This window comes from Ovis aries, chromosome 1 (genome assembly GCF_016772045.2).
Source record: "Ovis aries strain OAR_USU_Benz2616 breed Rambouillet chromosome 1, ARS-UI_Ramb_v3.0, whole genome shotgun sequence".
NCBI classification, from domain to species: Eukaryota; Metazoa; Chordata; class Mammalia; order Artiodactyla; family Bovidae; genus Ovis; species Ovis aries.
In genome coordinates this window covers 227,833,376-227,855,029 of record NC_056054.1, presented here as the reverse complement: position 1 = coordinate 227,855,029, position 21,654 = coordinate 227,833,376, and the positions used below count along the sequence as shown (strand labels likewise).

At 35.3% G+C, this 21,654-nt stretch overlaps 1 protein-coding gene and 1 pseudogene across 5 annotated transcripts in view; one reads left to right on the top strand and one right to left on the bottom strand.

Annotated features, from left to right (window-relative positions):
* Positions 1–21,654, bottom strand: part of IFT80 (intraflagellar transport 80) — a 130,662-nt gene that overhangs the window by 32,254 nt on the left and 76,754 nt on the right. For all 5 annotated transcript variants that reach the window (XM_060405278.1, XM_060405276.1, XM_060405273.1 and 2 more), the window contains 5 exons: positions 16,359–16,477; positions 13,508–13,582; positions 6,787–6,950; positions 1,857–1,921; positions 78–213 (listed from right to left, as the gene is read on the bottom strand). In XM_060405278.1, the coding sequence (XP_060261261.1) occupies positions 78–213; positions 1,857–1,921; positions 6,787–6,950; positions 13,508–13,582; positions 16,359–16,477 (559 nt within the window). The remainder of the gene's footprint in view (positions 1–77; positions 214–1,856; positions 1,922–6,786; positions 6,951–13,507; positions 13,583–16,358; positions 16,478–21,654) is intronic.
* Positions 9,283–10,036, top strand: LOC114109641 (GTP-binding nuclear protein Ran-like; annotated as a pseudogene).

The following is a 21,654-nucleotide window of genomic DNA, read 5'->3' as shown; positions in this document are numbered from 1 at the left end:
GCTATTTAGTATAATATAGAGTAGATCTAAGAATACTGAAAATAATAAAAAATTTAAGTGTATTACAATTATTTTACCAAGTTTGATAATCTGTTCTTCCTTCCCAAATCGTTTCACTGAAGTGATATAGAGATCTCTATTTTTATCAATGAAAGCAATTTTTCTATCATTGGTGAGTCCCTTTTGATCCAGAGCAATTTCCAAAACTTCATTCTAAAATTTTTAAAGAATGAAAATTCTGGATTAGTTTTAGTGCTTACACCAGATTATTTTAATTGTTTACTTACAAGAACATATGTTTATTTAAAGATCAATTAAATATCATTTACCTACTTATAATGGTAAAATGTCCCTGCTAAATAACTTAACTGCTAATATACAAATAATTCAAAAGCTAAAGTGTAATTACTTATTTTTTAATTTACAAGGGAAAAATGCCCATTAGAACACCATAAAATAATGTAATCTTTGAAACTCTATAAACTGAAATACACTTCCATTTGTATCCATCATTTGGGTACAAGTTAAACAAATTTTGATACATCCATAAAATGTTATACTTATGGCAGGAAGAAGGACTGCATAAGTACTTATATCTATTGATATGGAAAAATTTCCAGAAATAGAATGTTGCATGAGAAAAGCAAAGTGCAGACTTATATGTCATCTTTGTGTAAAAGAAAGAGAAAGGAACATATACCCATTTTGTCCATGTATGCACTAAAAACCTCTGGAAGGGTAAAAGGAGATTAATAATGATGGCTACTTATTTGGTGGAAAGGAACTAAACTGACAGGTGCATCAGGAATAGTTTTTCACTGACTGCTTTTCCATTTCTGAACCACTGACTGTATTTGTTATTCAACTAATAATTACAAAAAGAAAAAAATAAAATATAGGGTAACACCTCACTAGTAGTACTGAACAGTAAAGTTAAAAACATCTTTAACCCTAATATATCACTTATTGGAGGATAACTCAATGGAATGGTGCCATTTATTTGTTCTAAGGCTAAAAGTCAGAAACTAATAAACAGCTCACAATTCAGGATTTTTTTCAGTTTAACTACAGTCTTAAAACCTAAAAAAAAAGGGCTAGACCAGGTCAATGGAAAAAGTGTAAGCTGTATCGAGGTATAAACACATTTTTATTTACTGATACTATATGTGCTAAAAGTTTAATCAAGATAGAATATTTTATTGAAAAGCAGTAAAGAGGGACTTCTCTGGTGGTCCAGTGGTTAAAAATTCACCTGCCAAAGCAGGGGACATGAATTCGATCCCTGGTCCAGAAACTAAGAATCCACATGCTGTGGGGTACCGCACTCACAACTACTGAGCCCATGCACTGCAATTACTGAAGTCCATGTGCCTTAACTAGAGAAACCCCGTGCACAGCAATGAAGAATGAGCACAGTCAAAAATAAATAAAACAAATAATAATTTTTAAAAAAGGAGTAAAGAGCTTGAACAAAAACATACATCAGATTCTTCCATTCAATTAATTTGCATACATATAGCTTTCCATTACAGAATTTAATAGTGCTTTATCTTTAGGACATTTTTCGGCAAAATACTCTAAGAATGCACACTGGTTTTAAATATAAAACTAATCTCCATGTTTTCCTCCTTAAAATGAAAACATTAATTCTGCTCCTAGTGTTTTGTTTTTAATTTTTGTTTTCTGGCCACACCATGGAGCACATGGAACTCTGCCAATTAAAGATCAAACCCATGCTCCTTGCAATGGACGTGCAAAGTCTTAACCACTGGACTACCAGGGAAGTCTGAAAACATTGATTTTGAAAAGAAGTAAGTAACTATTTACATTAAACATAGCTAACTAATATCCATCACCTTATGAGAAAGAAACTTCCCGTCTCCCATTGGTTTTCCGGTTGATGCCTCAAACAGGAAGATTACTTGAAAAAAAGTAAAGCATTAATCACCACATTACATTAGAATTTTTACTGGCAAATTTCTATGGAGCTATCATAATCCTAATGAGAAATTATCTAACTCTTTGGACCACAGCATACCTATCAGCACTGAAGAGCAGCAGCCATCAAATTCCTAGTTAGTAATAAGGTCATATTTCTCAGTGGAACCAAACATGTCTTCCTAAAATATACATTCCCTAATTAGAATTATTATTAATGGTATGGAATCAATGTACCACAGGATCAAAAATGGCAAGTCCAAATCTGGATGCAGTTTGTAATTTTCATAACTCTGATTTAGACCAACAGAACAACCCAGACAATCATTCACAAAGGAAAAATGTATTGAATGCCTACTATACTACCAGGAAATTTTGTAGTGATGAGTTCCCTGTGGTCAGTACACTACTGTGTGATAATTTGTGTGGTCTTTGCCTTGGGTTCCTGACACAGGTCTTCCACAACCCTTGGAATTTTCTCAGTCACAGGAATGTCTTTGTTATGCTAATAGAGAGATTCTGGGTGATTCCCTAGATAGCTTCAGGATCGCTATAGGGTCACCAGAAAGACCAAGCATATGATTATAGAGTTTGGACTTTCAATTCCCTGAAATAGGTTTTTGTGTGTTCAGTCGCTCAGTCGTGCCTAACTCTTTATAACCCTATGGAGTATAGCCCACCAGACTCCTCTGTCCATGGGGTTCTCCAGGCAAGAATACTGGAGTGGGTTGCCATTTTCTCCTCCAGGGGATCTTCCCAACCCAGGTACTGAACCTGAGTCTCCTGTGTCTCCTGCATTAGCAGGCGGATTCTTTACCATTGAGCAACTTGATGTTCAACCTCACTACACTGATGCAAAGGCTCTTGCCTGGATCATCAATATGGTGCCAAATCAGAGAGTCTATTTTTAGCCAAGAATCTACTTTTAGTCTTGACCTCCCAGGAGCACTGGATACTCCTGACCATCCTCTTTCTTGAAACTCCTATGTGAGCTACAAAAAAACACCGTTTTCTCCTGATTCTTTCCTATTTTGGACCATCCCTTATTCTCTTTTTGCTAGTTCTTCCTTCTTTGGTGATCCCTGTTCCTAGGTTTTGTTTTAGGTCACCTTTTCATGCTATATACTTTCCTGGATTATTTTCATGACATCAATCATTATCTAAAAAATGATAACTCAAAGTTCTCTATTTCCAATCCCATCTTTCTCAGATATTCTGAGTAGGCCAAGTTGTAAAAATTATTGGAGATATGTACTGAAGAAGCCAGGAACAAAAGCTGCCTCTGCTCCTTCTCTGTTTCATCAAAGGCTTCTCCTAGTGTCATAAGTGACAGATATTGCCCACTACTTTTTGCTCTCTGAAGACTGTCAGTGCTTTAGTGATTCTCTAATTCCCAAATAACTCCAGCTCAAGATTCATCTCCAATTGAATTATTTCATATGACTGAACACACACAAAGAATTATAAAAACGAAAAGACAGAAGTGACACGAGCAGTCAGCAAAAAAAATTGGACAATTTATACAGATCATAAAACTGCTAATATATGTATAACATATTTCATTTCCAGAGGATCATACTTTTAGTATATTGATTTATAGCTGTTAGTAAACCTTAGGATGTTAAGTTTGAGGTCATTGGCTATATTCACAGAGGAAATCATGTCTTCACAATAAGTTATGTTCTAAAATTGCCAATCTAGCTGTTAAAAATGAAAAAGAAAAATAGTTATAGAATTTTTAACTAAGTATAGAAACAAAAATAGAAAAATTTGACTTCCATTTTAAAAAATGGTTTGGGTATAACTAAGCCCAGTTATTTTCATAGCTATATAAACTAACTTTTTAAAAAAGTAAGTTTTCTATCCTTTTGTTGACTGCACATATTATAAAGAGCTGGAGGTATATGGATTAATTTGTCTAATTTCCACAACTGGAGGTGACCCTGATTCAGTGGGAGGCTGGACCTGTATTTTAATTTAAATACGCAACAGAAATTGGCAGATTGGACAACTAAGGAGCTGGGAGCTGAAAGAGTTGCTTCTAAATCTAAGTAACTGCTCTCCAACTTCACCTTCCTCTACCCAGACTTTTGTTGCAAAGAATCACTCACAATGACATCATAGTGAATCCGTGCAAGGTGGATGCGGAGATGAAGCAAAAGCAATACTCTTATTCCTTAATCAAAAGGAGTACCTACCCTAATCATATGTGCCTCTACTTCTTAATCATAATCAAATGCACTTAACACACATTAATTGAGCACCTACTAAACTGACTGATTATAACGTACGACCACTAGGCCTGGTTCAAAGAATCCTGCCTGTAAAGGAACTCCCAAGTCAGGAAGGAACCACTGATTTCATACACGAATAGTCCTCTTGAAAGAAAATTTTTACAGGTTGAAGATTCCAGGTACTTCAATTGTGCTTTCTATTGTTAGTGTATATCTCTATCTGCTGCTGCTGCTGCTAAGTCGCTTCAGTTGTGTCCGACCCTGTGCGACCCCACAGACGGCAGCCCACCAGGCTCCCCCGTCCCTGGGATTCTCCAGGCAAGAAACTGGAGTGGGTCGCCATTTCCTTCTCCAATGCATGAAAGTGAAAAGTGAAAAGATCGGTCGTGTCCGACCCTTAGCGACCCTATAGACTGCAGCCTACCAGGCTCCTCCGTCCATGGGATTTTCCAGGCAAGAGTACTGGAGTGGGTTGCCATTGCCTTCTATCTAGCCTTCAGTAATTACTAGTTTCTTTAAACATAAGAAAACTATTTTCCTTCTCATTTTTCTATCAGTTCTACAATAATTTTAGTTTTAGTTTTTAAAATTTTGTTTATGGCAGGATGATATAACATGATTATTTTGTTCAACAAAGTTTATGTAAGTAATTTATTTGCATGTAAATCTATAATTCTGAAAATGTTCACAATTCTTTTTGGCTCTAAAATTCTATGAATTATCAATGGCTTAAATGATAATGAAATATGTTTCAGATGTGAATTAACTATAGGAAAATTCAGAATAAGGTATATTCAGTTGGAAACATACATACCTTATTACAGCTTCCATCTAAAATATGTGATGTTGAATAAGGAAAGTATAGAAATTTCACAGTGATCACTGGGATTTTCAAATTTAAGTTTACTGAAGACAAAAATCTGACTTCCAAATTATTAACAATTACACACCCATCTTAAATCTGTCTGCTGTCTAGATTCTGCTTTAGTTTATTTCATTTCATTCTCTTTCCTCTCTTTTAGACAGGAAGGAAGTCCTTTAAAAACAAAACAATTACCAAATGCCCTCTCTCAGAGAACACCTGAGGCATAAAGAGAAAATAATAGCTCTGTTTAGAATTATCTTTTCTACCAGAATGAGAGGTGATGCTATCTGAAAGTACTGAAAATTTAAAAGTGGGACAGTTTTCTAGCTCCAAAATTAGGTGTTCCATGAACTAACAAAATTAACAGCCAGGTCATACCTTTTTTTAACATGTCACAGTAATGAATATTTAGCCCAATATGTATTAACAGAGAAGAACAATTATTCTGTATCTTACCACTAGGCTTTAAGGATACCTCACTCTCACTCTCACCTCATTAGTTCTTTTTCTTCTTACTCATTTCTAAATATTGATGTGCTCAGCCACTGGTCTTCTCTGTCTATATTCACTTTCTAGGTGACTTCATGCCATGGCACCATCTACACATCAATGACTCCCAGATTCCTATCTCATCTCCAACTCTCTCCTGAGCGCTGGATTTGTTTATTTCCTTGTTTCCTCTCCAACCCCTCTTGGACGTCTAGAAAGTATTTAAACTTATCATGACAAAAACAGAACTCTGGGTTTGTGTGACCTACTCAAAACTTCCTCGTTCCCCATCCTTCATTCACCCAGGAAAAATTTTAGGATAATATGCCTGTCTTCACTCTCTCATGCCAGCATCTTTACCATGGCCAAGTCTTTACATGATCTGGCTGCTACTTATCTAACTTTGTGTCTTCTATCACACTCTGCTTAGTTCATGTTGACCTAGTCATAAAGCCTTGTTCCTTTTAAGTACCAATCATTCCCACCCTTGCATTTGCTTTTCCTATAGTCACTGCCCTGCCCCAGCTCTAGAATTCTCTATGCCCTCACCCTGCATTAATTTTCTTCACAGCATGTGTCATTAGTTGACTATATTTGCTTGATTATCTGTTTTTCTTAATGCACTTTTGTATCCTCAACTTCTAGAAGACTACTTGGCACATAGGAAGCACTCATTATTATTTGCTGGATACATGTTATGATACAGCATTGCCTTAAGAAAACAGTTTTACTTATACTGTGGCATTCTAAAATGACTGACATACTTAAATTTATTTATAAACAGTAATGTGGCCTAAATTTTTATATGAAAAGCAAAAATTATTTGTAACTTTCTCCTACTTCTTTAGTTTAAAAATATGTAAGTATAAAAAATACATGAATATATATAAGCAAAATAAATAGTACCATGAAGCACAATATTTACTATGTTACTAAATAAAGAAAAAGGAAATACTTTCAATAAACTTAAAAATTAACATACATTTTTAGGACTCACAGTCTTGAATTAAAACTATTACTGAACAGCTACTGAATATATAGATTTACTTCTTATCACTAAGCTTTTATGTTGTGACAATATTTATTTGTTCCATCAACTGGAATTAATACGACAACTTTAGCTCTTTAATTCATGATTAGGACAAATTAGAAAGCTCATCATTCTTCCATATAAAGTCAACATATTAATAGATGAGAAAATGAAAGTCAATTGATGAAAATTTTAATAAATTTCATTGAAAATTATAAAAATGCACTTACTTTTTTCATCAGCTTTGTCTTTTATTGCTATGGTATCATTACTCAGAGAGACAGTCTGTGCATTTAGAATATCTGTCCTCATTCCAGGAAATTTTGGAGAGGAAAGGAAGCGCCCTTCATAAGAATATAAATAGATACCACCACCATCTACAAGAAGAAAATGCCTAAAAAATACAGAATAAAGATGTATTCTCAAGTAGGATATACTATAATTTCATTTTTATATTAGAAAATATTTTATGCTTTGGAAATATCTAAATCTTCAATTAAAACAATAATAAGACATAGATATAGAAAGAATGAAATATAAAAACAACCCGAAAGTCAACATTTCGTTGTTTTGATTTGTTTCCTAGGTTTTTGTTTTTTGATGGAGGTAGGAAAAGAAAAATGAAAATGTCCATAATCACCACCTTATAAAGTTTTGATTCCTTTAATATTATAATTATAATTCATTTCCTTTCCTAAAGAAGCATATCTATACTAAAGCAATAAAAAAAATCATGTAATTTACAATTCAGTGAATCTTTTAATGGCAGATGTTATTTGTTTTATGAAACAGTATTAACACATATTTTACAATAAAAGATTATGCTAAGGATCATTACAGTATTAGATTAAATACTAGGAGAGTCTTAAACAGTGAAAACGACTCAAAAATTAACATCAGAATGAGCATTTATTAAAATAAGAAGCTTTGATTTTAAAATAATACCGTAACCATGAATAAATGTATTCATATCTAAAAATCTGTTTTTAGTATCAGGTAGTTGGGTTCATTTGCTGTGATGACAGCTCTATTCAAGACATAGTATCCTGTGTTGTTTATTTATTTATTTATTTATTTTTAAAGTATGTTACTCAGTCATTAGACTGTTCATTTTTTCAGTTATTGGAGGGCTTTCAAAATATAAGTTGATCAAGACTGATTAAATGGCTATTAAATGTAGCTATAACTGCTGCTGCTGCTAAGTCGCTTGTCCGACTCTGTGCGACCCCACAGACAGCAGCCCACCAGGCTCCCTCGTCCCTGGGATTCTCCAGGCAACAATACTGGAGTAGGTTGCCATTTCCTTCTCCATGTTTATTTTTTAAGTCAAAATGTAAACATTTTATGGCTGTTATTTTTTCCTTTGAAATTTTAAGAACATTACAAAAAAACAATTCAAATAATACAGAGAAAGTAAAAGATCTCTTGCAATCTTCTTACCTCTGTAGAGATAACTTATGGCAAAATATGGATAGAACTTAATTAACTCTTTCCTGATGGACATTTATTTTATTTCAAATTATTCACTCTTAAAGAATGTCTAAGGTATATACACATCTCTGTATGTTTACATTGCTTATTTCCTTAATATAAATCCTAAAAATGCAATAATTGGATCAAAGGGCATATACTTTTAAAAATTTAACATATGTTGTTAAACTCCCCTTTAAAAGGTTTACTGATTTACACTCATACTATTGCTATATGAGAGAGTCTGTTTCTTCAAAGCTGAACATATTATTACTTCTTAAAACTTTATGTTCAAGCTATTAATATCCTTGATTCAGAACTTTTCTTTTTTTTGGATCACACCATCCAGCTTATGGTATCTTAGTTCTCCAACTAGGGATTGAACCCGGGCCCTCAGCAATGAAAGAGCCAAATCCTAACCACTGGATGTCCAGGGAATTCCCCAGAATTATTTCTTGATTTAAGAATTGCTAACTGTTCCTTTTTGCTGTGGAAACCATTAGGAAATAAACATCAAGACAAACAAAAGTTAGTATACAATGAATACCAAAAATGTACACTTGAATTAAATGAATACTTGAGTACTGCTACGTGGTTTATTTAATTGAAGGATTTGGCCCTTACACATTATGAAAACAATATTTGCTAAAGTTGACAAGTGACACATCATACTAGTATATACTCTTTTTTTGTCTCAGTTATAAAAGCATTTTCTCTTCTAAACAACACACTGAAGTTTTAACTTCCTGTGAATAAACACCATTCCAAGGGGCAAACATTTCTAATGTACAGATATGGCTAGCAATGGTTAGTAAATAAAATATTCTTTAATTATCTAATCATTTATGCTATTAACATATGACTTTACTAAGAGCATATTCAATATGCATTTATAAATACTGTATAAAGAAATAAATTTGGAACTATTCAAGTAAAAAAGAATTTCAAAATTATGGTTTTTTAGATAGCTGACATCTTACCTTTTAACTAGCAAAGATGTCTTTTTGTTTGTAAAATTTATCATATCAATCAATCAATCAATCAATCACTGGTTCAATATCATTAAACACCTGGTAGAAAATCTGATGCAATTATTTTCTTGATCACTCAGGGTCATCAATATGATGATCATACTCTTCAGCAACTGTGCAACTGATAGCTTTGATACTTAGGAGAATCTGTTGGTGCTATGCCTCCACCATCTTTCCAGCCCTTAGTCAGACGGGCAGAGACACACTTCTGGAAGTAACACTGAAATGGCTGCCCAATGAGAACCTCAAGTTCAGTTCAAACTTGTTTTGGTTGGTGGTGGTGGTACTGGAAAAACTACATACATGAAATGTCATCTGACTAGTGAATTTGAGATGTGGCTACCTTGGGTGTTAAGGTCCATCCTCTTGTGTTCCATACCAACAGAGGACCGATTAAGTATGGGATCCAGCTGGTAAGGAGAAGCTTGGTGGACTGAGAGATGGCTATTATATACAAGCTCAGTGTGCCATTATAATGTTTGATGTAACATCGAGAGTTAACTGACAAGAATGTGCCTGACTGGCACAGAGATCTGGTATGAGTGTGTGAGAACATCCCGACTGTGTTGTGTGGCAACCAAGTGGATATTAAGGACAGAAAGGTTAAGGAAAAGTCAATTGTCTTCCACTGCAAGAAGAATCTTCAGTAGTATGACATTTCTGCCAAAAGTAACTATAACTTTGAGAAGCCCTTCCTGTGTTTTGCTAGAAAACTGATCAGAGACCCTAACTTGGAGTTTGTTGCCATGCCTGCTCTTGCCCCGCCAGAGGTGGTCATGGCCCCGGTCTTGGCAGCACAGCACGGGCACGATTTAGAGGTTGCTCAGACAACTGCTTTCCCAGGTGAAGATGATGACCTGTGAGAAAGTGAAGCTGGAGCCCAGTGTCAGAAGTCTAGTTTTATAGGCAACTGTCTTGTGATGTCAGTGATGCAGCGTGTTTGCCACTTTATTATATAGTGAAGAATACTGGGCTGGAAGAAGCACAAGCTGGAATCAAGATTGCCGGGAGAAATATCAATAACCTCAGATATGCAGATGATACCACCCTTATGGCAGAAAGTGAAGAGGAACTAAAAAGCCTTTTGATGAAAGTGAAAGCGGAGAGTGAAAAAGTTGGGTTAAAGCTCAACATTCAGAAAACGAAGATCATGGCATCTAGTCCCATCACTTCATGGGAAATAGATGGGGAAACAGTGGAAACAGTGTCAGACTTTATTTTTTGGTCTCCAAAATCACTGCAGATGGTGACTGCAGCCATGAAATTAAAAGATGCTTACTCCTTGGAAGAAAAGTTATGACCAACCTAGAGAGCATTTGAAAAGCAGAGACATTACTTTGCCAACAAAGGCCCGTCTAGTCAAGGCTATGGTTTTTCCTGTGGTCATGTATGGATGTGAGAGTTGGACTGTGAAGAAAGTTGGAGAAGACTCTTGAGAGTCCCTTGGACTGCAAGGAGATCCAACCAGTCCATTCTAAAGGAGATCAGCCCTGGGATTTCTTTGGAAGGGATGATGCTGAAGCTGAAACTCCAGTACTTTGGCCACCTCATGCGAAGAGCTGACTCATTGGAAAAGACTTTGATGCTGGGAGGGATTGGGGGCAGGAGGAGAAGGGGACAACAGAGGATGAGATGGCTGGATGGCATCACTGACTCAATGAACGTGAGTCTGAGTGAACTCCGGGAGTTGGTGATGGACAGGGAGGCCTGGCATGCTGCGATTCATGGGACTGCAAAGAGTCGGACACGACCGAGTGACTGAACTGAACTGAAGAAGAACATGTGTTTAATCTTTGGATGCGGAAGGAGATGGATGGGCTTTCAAGTGAATATGGCAGTTTAAAAAAAAACACCTTCATTTTTTGGACCTAAATAAGTGTTTCGGAACATAGTTGTTTCCTCCTTGAGTTTCAAATATAAGACTGCTATAGTCACATGACAATATTGAGAGGTGGAATCTTGTTTGTTTCTGTCATTCCCATTCTTTTTCGTTTAAAATCAGAATAAAGTTGTGTTTCAAAAAAAAAGGCTCTATGCCATTAGTTTTTCTCCATGCTCCCTTGCCAACAGTCACTTTCTTCCTGTCATTGTGCCAGATTCTAACAGCCCACCAGCATTCATTATCTGGCTATTTGTAGAAGGCTTCCCAGGTAGGGCAGTGGTAATGAATCCACCTGCCAATGCAGGAGATGCAGGAGACACAAGTTCAATCCCCGGGTTGGGAAAATATCTCAGAGTAGGAAATGGCAATCCACTCCAGTATTCTTGCCTGGGAAATCCCATGGACAGAGGAGCCTGGCAGGCTGTGGTGCGTAAGGGTCGCAAAAGAGTCAGACACAATCTAGCAACTACACAACAACAAATGGCCTAGAAAACCTGATAATAACACTCTCAAGAGCTGCCTAAATAGTGATTAAAGGAATGAGGTAATAAATCTTTTTAGTGAAAAGATTTCATGGGTATCAGTCTTAAGTAATTGCAGATTATATTTTCATGCTTTATTCCCGCTTTTATCAAGTTTAACTTTCTAACTCTGACCTCTGATTCAGTAGGGTACCACTGTACGTGACAGATTGATTAATCATTTTCATGGGAAAATGTGGGTTCCTGAGTAATAGCTATTACTAATTTACTCCAGTTAATTGGCCCAGAGTTTCTCAGTCATGTACACACAAAGTCTTGGTAGAGAATATTGTTTTTCAAACTCCAGATCACAGCCTCGTAGTGCCTCATAAAATGAATGAACTTCAATCAGTATTTTAAAACAAATACAAGACAGAAAATATGGGAACAATGAGGTCAAAACTATGTTATAGTAATTTGCCTGTTTCACTGTCATTCTCTCATCATTACTGATGTTTACTTGTAACAAGTTTATTCTTATCATTTATAATAAATTGATACCTTTTAAATCTCTCAATTTTACTTTCTGGTATTTTGTTCTTGTTCAGTTGCTAAGTCATGTTTGATTCTTTGTGACCCCACAGACTGCATCATGCCAAGCTCCCCTGTCCTTCACTATCTCCAAGAGTTTGCTCAGATTCAAGTCCACTGAGTCAGTAATGCCATCCTCTGTTGCCCCCTCCTCCTTCTGTCCTCAATCTTTCCCAGCTTTAAGGTCTTTTCCAATGAGTTGACTCTTCATATCAGGAGGCCAAAGTATTAATAGTTTCAGCTTTAGCATCAGTCCTTCCAATGGCTATTCAGGGTTGATTTCCTTTAGGATTGACTGGTTTGATCTCCTTGCTGTCCAAGGGACTCTAAAGAGTCTTCTCTAGCACCACAGTTCAAAAGCATCAATTCTTTGGCGCTCAGCCTTCATTATGGTCCAACTCTGACATCTGCACATGACTAATGGAAAAACCATAGCTTTGACTATATGGATCTTTGTCAGCAAAGTGATGTCTTTGCTTTTTAATACACTGTCTAGGTTTGTCATAATTTTCCTTCCAAGGAGCAAGAGTCTTTTAATTTCATGGCTTGTAGTCACCATCTGCAGTGATTTTGGAGCCTAAGAAAATAAAATCTGCCACTGTTTCCATTTTCCCCCCATCTATTTGCCAAAAAGTGATGGAACCAGATGTTAGGATCTTAGTTTTTTGAATGTTGAGGATTAAGCCAGCTTTTTCACTCTCCTCTTTCACTTGCATCAAGAGGCTCTTCAGTTCCCCTTTGCTTTCTGCCATTAGGGTGGTATCATCTGCACATCTGAGGTTATTGATATTTCTCCCAGCAATCTTGATTCCGGCTTGTGATTCATCCAGCCTGGCATTTTGGTTGAAATACTCTGAATATAAGTTAAATAAGCAGGTTGAAAATATACAGGTTTGACAGACTCCTTTCCAATTTTGAACCAGTCTGCTGTTCCATGTCTGGTTCTAACTGTTGCTTCTTGTCCCACATAACAAGTTTCTTAGGAAACAAGTTATGATGGTCCAGTATTCCCATCTCTTTAAGAATTTTCCACAGTTTGTTGGAATCCACATGGTCAAAGGCTTTAGCATAGTCAATGAAGCAGAAGTAGATGTTTTTCTGGAATTCTCTTTCTTTTTCCATGGTCCAATGGATGTTAGCAATTTGATCTCTAGTTCCTCTGCCTTGTCTAAATCTAGCTTACGCATCTGGAAGTTCTCAGTTCACGTAATGTTGAAGCCTTGCTTGAAGGATTTCTAGCATAGTAAAGGCCAACACATATAACCCACATATAGACCTCAATAATTTTAAGGATGTAAAGAAATTTTGAGACCAGAGTTTTAGAACTACTGATCTAAGGGTTTATTCTCTTACTTTTTCTTTTCTTTTAAAATAAATAGAAGAAACAGACTGATTCCAGTGTACCAGTGATTTCAGAACATACCATCCTGTAAATGGCATACTTTAAAGAGTACTTTACTACAATTTAAAATATTTTAATCCCAAATTCAGTAGTGAAACATGATAAATAAATTACCTTTCTGCTTGCAGAATTAAACTAACAGTTCCTTCCTTGAGATCAAATATAAGTGGTGTATTCCAGTTCTTTGTACTGAAAGACAAATAAAATGGATACTTATTTACACTTAAAATACTTTTTAATAAGTAGATGGGTACTCATTTTAAACAAAGCATCTTTAGTTTCACAGTAACTCTATCATTCTATTATAGCGCTTAGTGCGTTGTTCTGAAATTATTCACTTACACATCTGTATACCTGACTAGAAAATGGAGTCTGTGTTCCCAGCACCTAGCACATAGTAAGTACTCCATAAATGTTTATTCTAGGAACCACAACTTGTGAACTGAGGAATCATAAGTTCATGTTCTGTCATTTATTAGCTCTGTGATTTGAGCATGTCATCTAATGTTTCTCTTTTGAAAAATAGCAGCAGCATAGCATAGTAAAAAGAGGATGGGGTTTTATTTTTGGTCATTATTATGTAATATTTTATTGCATGGATATGACACAGTTTGTTTACCTATTCTAATGTTGATGGACATTTGGTTGATTTCAGGTTTTGATTCTTATGAATTGTGATGCTATGAACATTCTTTATTTTTAATTGAGATAATTGCTTTACAATATTATATTGGTTTCTGCCATACATCAACATAAACCAGCCATAAGTATACGTATGTACCCTCCCTCTTGAGAGGATGGGGTTTTGGCTAGACAGATCAGGATTAGAAATCTGGTTTCACTACCTGTCAGCCTTATGATCTTAATAAGCTTAACCTCCTAAACATTATTTGTAAAATGGTGATAATGATATCTTACCTAAAGTGTCTAATTAACTGCCTATTGTGTAGCAGATACTGAACAAAAACTATAATAACAATAACATGATCACTTTTCCTATTGGTCTCCCAGTGTAAGTGTTGAGCAAATGAAGATTTCTGTGAAACAGTCTGTAACTGTAAAATTCTATATACAAGTAAGCTATGACTATGCTTACTGAACAAGTGGATAAAACAAATCAACAAATAACTCCTATGAGTTTCATGATGTAGTTTAATTCAAAGATAGGGATGGGCAGAAAGGACATTACAAACTGAAAATCTCATCCTCAAATAATCAAAGTTGCTTGATAGTTTAAAATGTTTTATTATTCCTATATATTCTAAACTTCTTTCAATTACTTTCATAGAACTAATTCTTTAAATCTAATTCTTTAAATCTCATATGCAGATCCAGAAGATGGGGGAAGGGAAAGGTTGCAGTAAGCAGGCACATTGCTTGAAATAAATTGTGGCTAATGCAGAGCCTGATACCCACTTCAGTAAGTAAATGCATGCATAAAGCCAAATAGTGAATAAACTGCTACTAATAATTAGCAAGTCTGAGGTTCACAGGTATGATAAAGCTATGTACTTTTGTAGTTTAGAAAAAATATCACACATGCTTCATTTATGCAGTCATTAGAATTAACCTTCATTCTTTGGCAAGACAGCTAAAAAGAACAGTGAGTATGAGGGTTTTTTTTCCCATGTCCCCTTACAAAATATCTGAGATTCTTGACAACTAAGATACATACACATGTCATGGAGATATAAACTCCTTAAACTAAATGTTGATCAGAAGGGAATTTTCCATATAACTATTTGAGAAATCAAGTGAAAATTTAATATAGAATGCTCATATGTGATTTTCTTTGGAACTTCTTTCCATATAAACCAGTATATTGTTTGCAGGTTTATTTTTTAAATTATATTTTTATTACTAAAAAAGGAACAACAGTGATTAGGAATTTGGATTCAAATCTCAGCTCTTCCTTTAGTAAAGAAGTTAAGTAGTTTGGCCCAGGGTATTATTAATATTTAATTACCTCTGCATCCTTCAGTTTCTTCACTTTGTAAAATGGGAATAATAATAATATTCAACAGAGTAAATCAGATCATGAACATAAAAGATAGTATAACAGTGCTCAGTAAAGAATGGTTGTTATTATCTAAAATACCAGGTATTTTTATAATAATTTAATGAAATATATTTTGGTATGATGGCTCTCAGTACTACTTCATTTCCACTTTAATAAATATTTTGTACCTTAGTGAATGTCTTGCCAACAAGAGAGGGGAAGAAATGTTAAATCAGAAAAGAAAAGCAATTTAATATTTTGATACGTATTAACTGGTGTGAGAAAGGTAGACTGAGAAAAAAATTAAATAACAGCTTCTAAACCTTTGGTAAATATTTTAAAAGGCAACCTCTCTAATACAAGTAATAATGATATCAATCTTTCAGATTCAAACATTATATCTTAAATTTCAGTAATTTTGCAATTTCCCACCGGGGAAGCCCAATACAAAGTATACTGAATATTTTCTTTCATCATTTCTGGACAACTCTGCACTATCAATATGAACATTTATGATTACCCTGGGCTATGATATTAAGCCTGAACACCTCCTTGTGTCCTTACTGAACATCTTTCAGCCTGCTGTCAGGCTGTAAGCTGTCCTCTCTGCCAGTGGTTAGGTGATTCCTTTTCATACCATTTATCAGATGCTTCTAAACTTCTCTGGGCTTTGAAATAAAAGTATACCAAAGTCCTTGAGCTATGAGTAAAATAAGAGCAAGCATTATCCCAGAGAAGGTATTTTGTATTATAAAAGTGATTATCAACCTTTGATGCACAACTATTATATCTATTTTCTCTGCTCATAGCTCACTTTTTATCACTCTTCAGTTAGGAGTAAGTTCAAGATAGGTGACGTTTTTGAGAAAGTTAAGTTTAAGCCAAACCACGTTAATATGACAGCTGGAAGATAATTTTTTTTTCATAGACAAAACTCTAGATTTTAAAGAAATGCAAGATGCTTACGAGAACACATAACACTGAAGAGATGTTGAAACAACTAAGTGTGCATAGTTCAAAGAGGCTTTAATGACTCTATCACGGAATTCCAGTAAATCCACTGCATCATTAAGAACATTACGAACCTAAACAAGGAAAAAGGAAATACCAACGAACAACATTAAAATACATCAAACTTTTACTTAGATAAGTTAGCAAGATTCTGAAACACACCAAAAAAGAAAAAAAATTAAAAGGCATTCTTGCTATCTAACCATAGAAAGAAGAATTTAATAGGAACCAGGCATAAGATATCATATTTGGGTACAAAAATTGACCAACAAAAGTATAGATACAGAAAAGTTAGAAATTAGTAGAAAATGGTCTATAGAGATTTTTTAATCTGAAAGCCAACGTGTATGATGTACCAGTGGTACAGTGTTAGAACAGTGAAGTATATAGTCAAAGAAGTATAGCTTATAGGAGCTGGAAAGAGATCAGATGATTTCTGCTCAAAATAGTGAGAATTCCTCTTTCTATGGCTAGGTTTTACTTTAAAATTTAAGTTCTAAAAAAGAGATATAATAACTTCAAAAATCAAAAGTGGAGTAGGAGGTGTTAGTAAAGAAACTGACTGCATAGTGAAGAAGCCAACCTCTACAGAGGGGTGGAAAATGTTTCCATATGTAAAAACACAGAGATTACATATAAGAAAACTAAACACCAACTAACAGAGATGTGCCAATGATAGTCAAAACTGTTATAAAAGTTTGTTGACTGAATAAAGTTTACAAGGATTTTAAAGTTCGGCAATACCAGCCAAAAATTTTGAAATTGACAGATAACCTACAACAAATTAAAAAATACATTGGGCAAGACAAATTTATGAAATCTCCGGTTAATACCAGAAGATATTAAATAAAGAGGTAAAAAATTGAAAGATTAATTATACCTAGAAGTTAATACTTCTCTAAATTTCCATCAAAATATTATCATCTTTCTAAATTGATATGACAATTATAGTATTAATGAAGAATAAAAGGCTATGGAAAAAAATAGGAAGATAAAGTCAAACTTCTTACAAGTACTTCCTCAAAGTATTTATAAGGCATATATTTTTATTACCTATTCCCTAACTCCTATTCCTATCAGTCATCACCATGCCAAGAGATAGCAGAATTATATACACACATAATCCTTGACCTAGCAATCTTACTTCTAGAATTCTATACCAAAATAAACAGGCAAAATTATGAAATAACATACAAATAGGCGCTTACTACATACATCATTACTGGTAATAGCAAAAGACTGGAAACAACCCACATGTGTATCAATAAGGGATAGGCTGAATAAACTACATTCACAGAGTAGAATAACACACAGCTATAAAAAGGACTGAGTAATATCTACGGAGTGATCTCCACAATACATTGTAAAGTAAGAAGTGCAAGATGCAAATAGTATGTACAGTATGATACCTTTTATCTTATAAAGGGAAGGCTATGAAGATATACAGATTTATTCATATTAAAAAAACAAAAAATATAAAACAATATTCAGCAATAATATTGAGATTATTATTTTAAATTATATTTTAGGGTATATTCTAGAATATATTAATGTCTTTAGGAACCAAAATTTTCTTGTAAGAGAAAAGTACTGCAAATAAAACAAATCAGAAGTAAAACGCCATAATCTTGAATTTGAACTTGAAAGCTCAGTACATACTCATGATATATTTTTATGTTCAAAAAGTATATTTTATCTAGGAGTAAGGAACAAACCAATAGCAATGAGCATACCTAGAACTTGGATCATGGTATCTAGCTAGCATTCCCCTCCAAAAGGAACAAAGCCTTCTTTAAAAAATGGCTGATTCCAAGTTTGGAATAGGAAATGTATAAAAAACCTAGAACATCTTATCAGAAATGCAAGCAAGCTACTGAAATCATCCCAAATGAACACAGGAGTCAACTGGGCAAAGATGGAACCATTTGAGCATTAAAGAGAATAATGACTGCAATGGATTGAAATATACCAAAATTTTTAAATCTGCAAGTTTATAATAACATCATCATCAACACCAACAGAGAAACTCGTTGGGAATGCCAGGAAATGAACTCATTATTTGAAAACTGATAAATAAAGGAAAATAATGAGAATTTGTCTTACTTCAGGGTAACAAATAGTTGATTAGGCAAAGTCTATTACAGAAGGATTTTGGCTAACAAATGCAGAAGGAATGATAGAATCACAAGATGCAACTCCTGATAAGACACGGTTCTAAATAAGCACCATCCTTGACTGCTAAAAATATTAAAGTAAAAACCTAATGGAAAACTATATGACAGGTGAATCAGACTTATAACACCTAAACACACTGATCAATCTCATCATAGTTAAGAGAGAGATAAGAAGACATATGTGTCTCGAGGCAACAGGAAGTACACAGCATCATGTACAAAGTATTCTTTATATATTTATCAAGGCTCTAAATCTAATCACGAGTATACAGGAAATACAGGAGCTAAATAAAAATGTCACATGTACTCATACCACAAGGATACAAACAGAATAATGTGGGAAATCCAAAAGAACAAATGATTTGGTTTCTTAAACAAACAAACAAATACATAAATGATGAGGAATTGATCCAGATTTTAAGACTGAAGAGAAAAATGAACTAAATGTAATGCGGAACTTTGTTTCCTAACACAAACCAACCAACCATAAATGTATGTATTAGAAAACAGCTAAAGACATGGGACAGACTTAGGAGACAACTAGAGAAATGTGAAATATTTACTATGATTATGTTAAAATAAAAATAGTCCTTATCTTTGGGACTTTTTTTTTAAGTCTTAATAAAAAGAAAGAAAAAGAACTGATAACATTTGCTTCACTCTTTGATGAATGTGGGAAATGACTGAAAAGGGAGTAGTAGTCTGATAGCAGGTGCTTCAAAGGAGCTGGAATCCTTTAGGGAAGAAGTTACTGTGGTCTGGGTTCAGCAATGAGGGGTTCAGTTCAGTTCAGTTGCTCAGTCGTGTCCGACTCTTTGCGACCCCATGAATCGCAGCTAACCAGGCCTCCCTGTTCATCACCATCTCCCGGAGTTCACTCAGACTCACGTCCATCGAGTCCGTGATGCCATCCAGCCATCTCATCCTCTGTTGTCCCCTTCTCCTCCTGCCCCCAATCCCTCCCAGCATCAGAGTCTTTTCCAATGAGTCAACTCTTCGCAAGAGGTGGCAAAGTACTGGAGTTTCAGCTTTAGCATCATTCCTTTCAAAGAAATCCCAGGGCTGATCTCCTTCAGAATGGACTGGTTGGATCTCCTTGCAGTCCAAGGGACTCTCAAGAGTCTTCTCCAACACCACAGTTCAAATGAGGAGTTAGGAGACACCTATATGACCCCCAGACCCAGTTATTCTTGGCATAATGAAGAAAAACGCTTCTACTTATGAAGGCTGAAGGAGAAACACTCGTCTCAGGAGTCATTCAGTTTTTACTTAGGACAAAAATGTGAACTGTACTTTCAGTGAAAAGGCTAAGCTCTGTTTGCAAGACCACAGGTAGGTGCTGCAGGTTGTGTACTGCACAACTCTAGATCTAAGTGACGGGCCCCCTAGAACCAAGAGGGCCATGACTGAAGGTGGTGACCCTGTGGGTCTCTCTTTAAAGTCTACAGTGTTCTAGGTTTTTCTTTCAGGAAGGGGAGAAGAGAGCTAACCCCAGGCCCCAGGCTTTGATTTAAGAGACCTGGATCAGGCCCCTAATCTTCGAGTCCTTTCTGCTCCATTAGTCTGCAGGAGGCCCTCTCAGCTCTGCTTCTGCCTCCCCACTTCTGGACCAGGAGTCAAGCAGGTTGGAGACTTCACGCCATACTCTGCTTCTTTATTCCATTTCTGGCCCACAGAGATGTTTATCCTGTTTTTGAGTCGAGATGAATCTTTTAAAAATATATTTCATAAATTATTGATCTCCCTGGAGCCAAATGTATGCCTTATCCTTCCAAATATGAACTGATGACACCATTTTCACCAGAAGTCTGAGCTCCCAGAGACTTTTTTAAAAGATCCATAATGCCATCCTTTCCTAGAAACATTTGAAAGCTAATGGAATGAAATAAAAGTTTCTAAAGGAAGTTATATGGAGGTTTCTTTACAGCAACATGATACCCAGTGAAATAAACTGGCTGTTAACATAGGTTTAGGACAATTAATTCAGTATTTAAAAAATCTGATTGTATGAGCTTCAGTCATTATTCAAATTACAGACAGATTTCTTAAAATTCACATTGGTCTAAAGCTTCACGTGGGGGAATTATCTTTTTTTGTGAATCTGGAACACTAGAACACCAATAAAACATCCTGGCCATAATAACAAACAAAAGACACACTGATAATTGCTGTTATAATTTCAAAGTTATGGTGAATCCTACGTCAGAAATGTCCTGTGATGAATTTTAAAATGTACCCACATTTGCTCTGTTCAATTCAGGTCAGCTGCAGAATTAACCTGTTCATACTTGTATCACCTAATACTTTCACCTGAGCACAATATTTGACCCCTCAGTCTGACCTAAGTCTGAAAATTCTGTTTCCACATTTCCAAATACACATTTAATCCTAAATATAGATATAGCCATAGCAATAGATACCATATATTTTTGTCTTACATACATGATCTCATTTAATCATCAAAAACACTCTCTCATTAACTTTTATCTTTACAGGAGACAGAGTGACTAAGAATTAAATAATTTTGAACTATGGCAATGTTCAAATTGTGTAAATGCCAAATCTGTGCCCCATGCTCAAGTGACAGTGGCAGGAAAGAGCAAATGAGAAACTTGAGACCTAAGGAATGCCTCATCTCTTCCACCTGTACCTTCTTCCCTTCTAGGCCCTTCCTCCCAGCAAAGACATCTACTCTCCTTTTGGAAAGAAATATGGCTAGAATTCAGCCTGGAGACAAGGCACAAATTAAGAAACCTTCTCACTCTTGGTTATTGTATCACATAAAAGCCGAGGTCCAGGGAGACAGGTAATGTCTTAGGGCAATGAAACCTATTACCAGGTAGCAACTGTCAGGTCAAGGTCTAGAGTTAACAATTAGGGCTCAACATGATCTCTGGTTTCTGAGTTAATGAAACACAAATCAACAGTCTACAAAGCTTCTAAGTAAACTGTGAAACCCTAAACCAGGCAAACAAAAAGTTGTGGCTATCGTTGCTATTGGGTGGGCTGTTAAAATGTACAGACTCCAGAAAGGAAATCCTTCCAAGTGGGAGATCTTCCCCAAAAGGCAAGCTAGA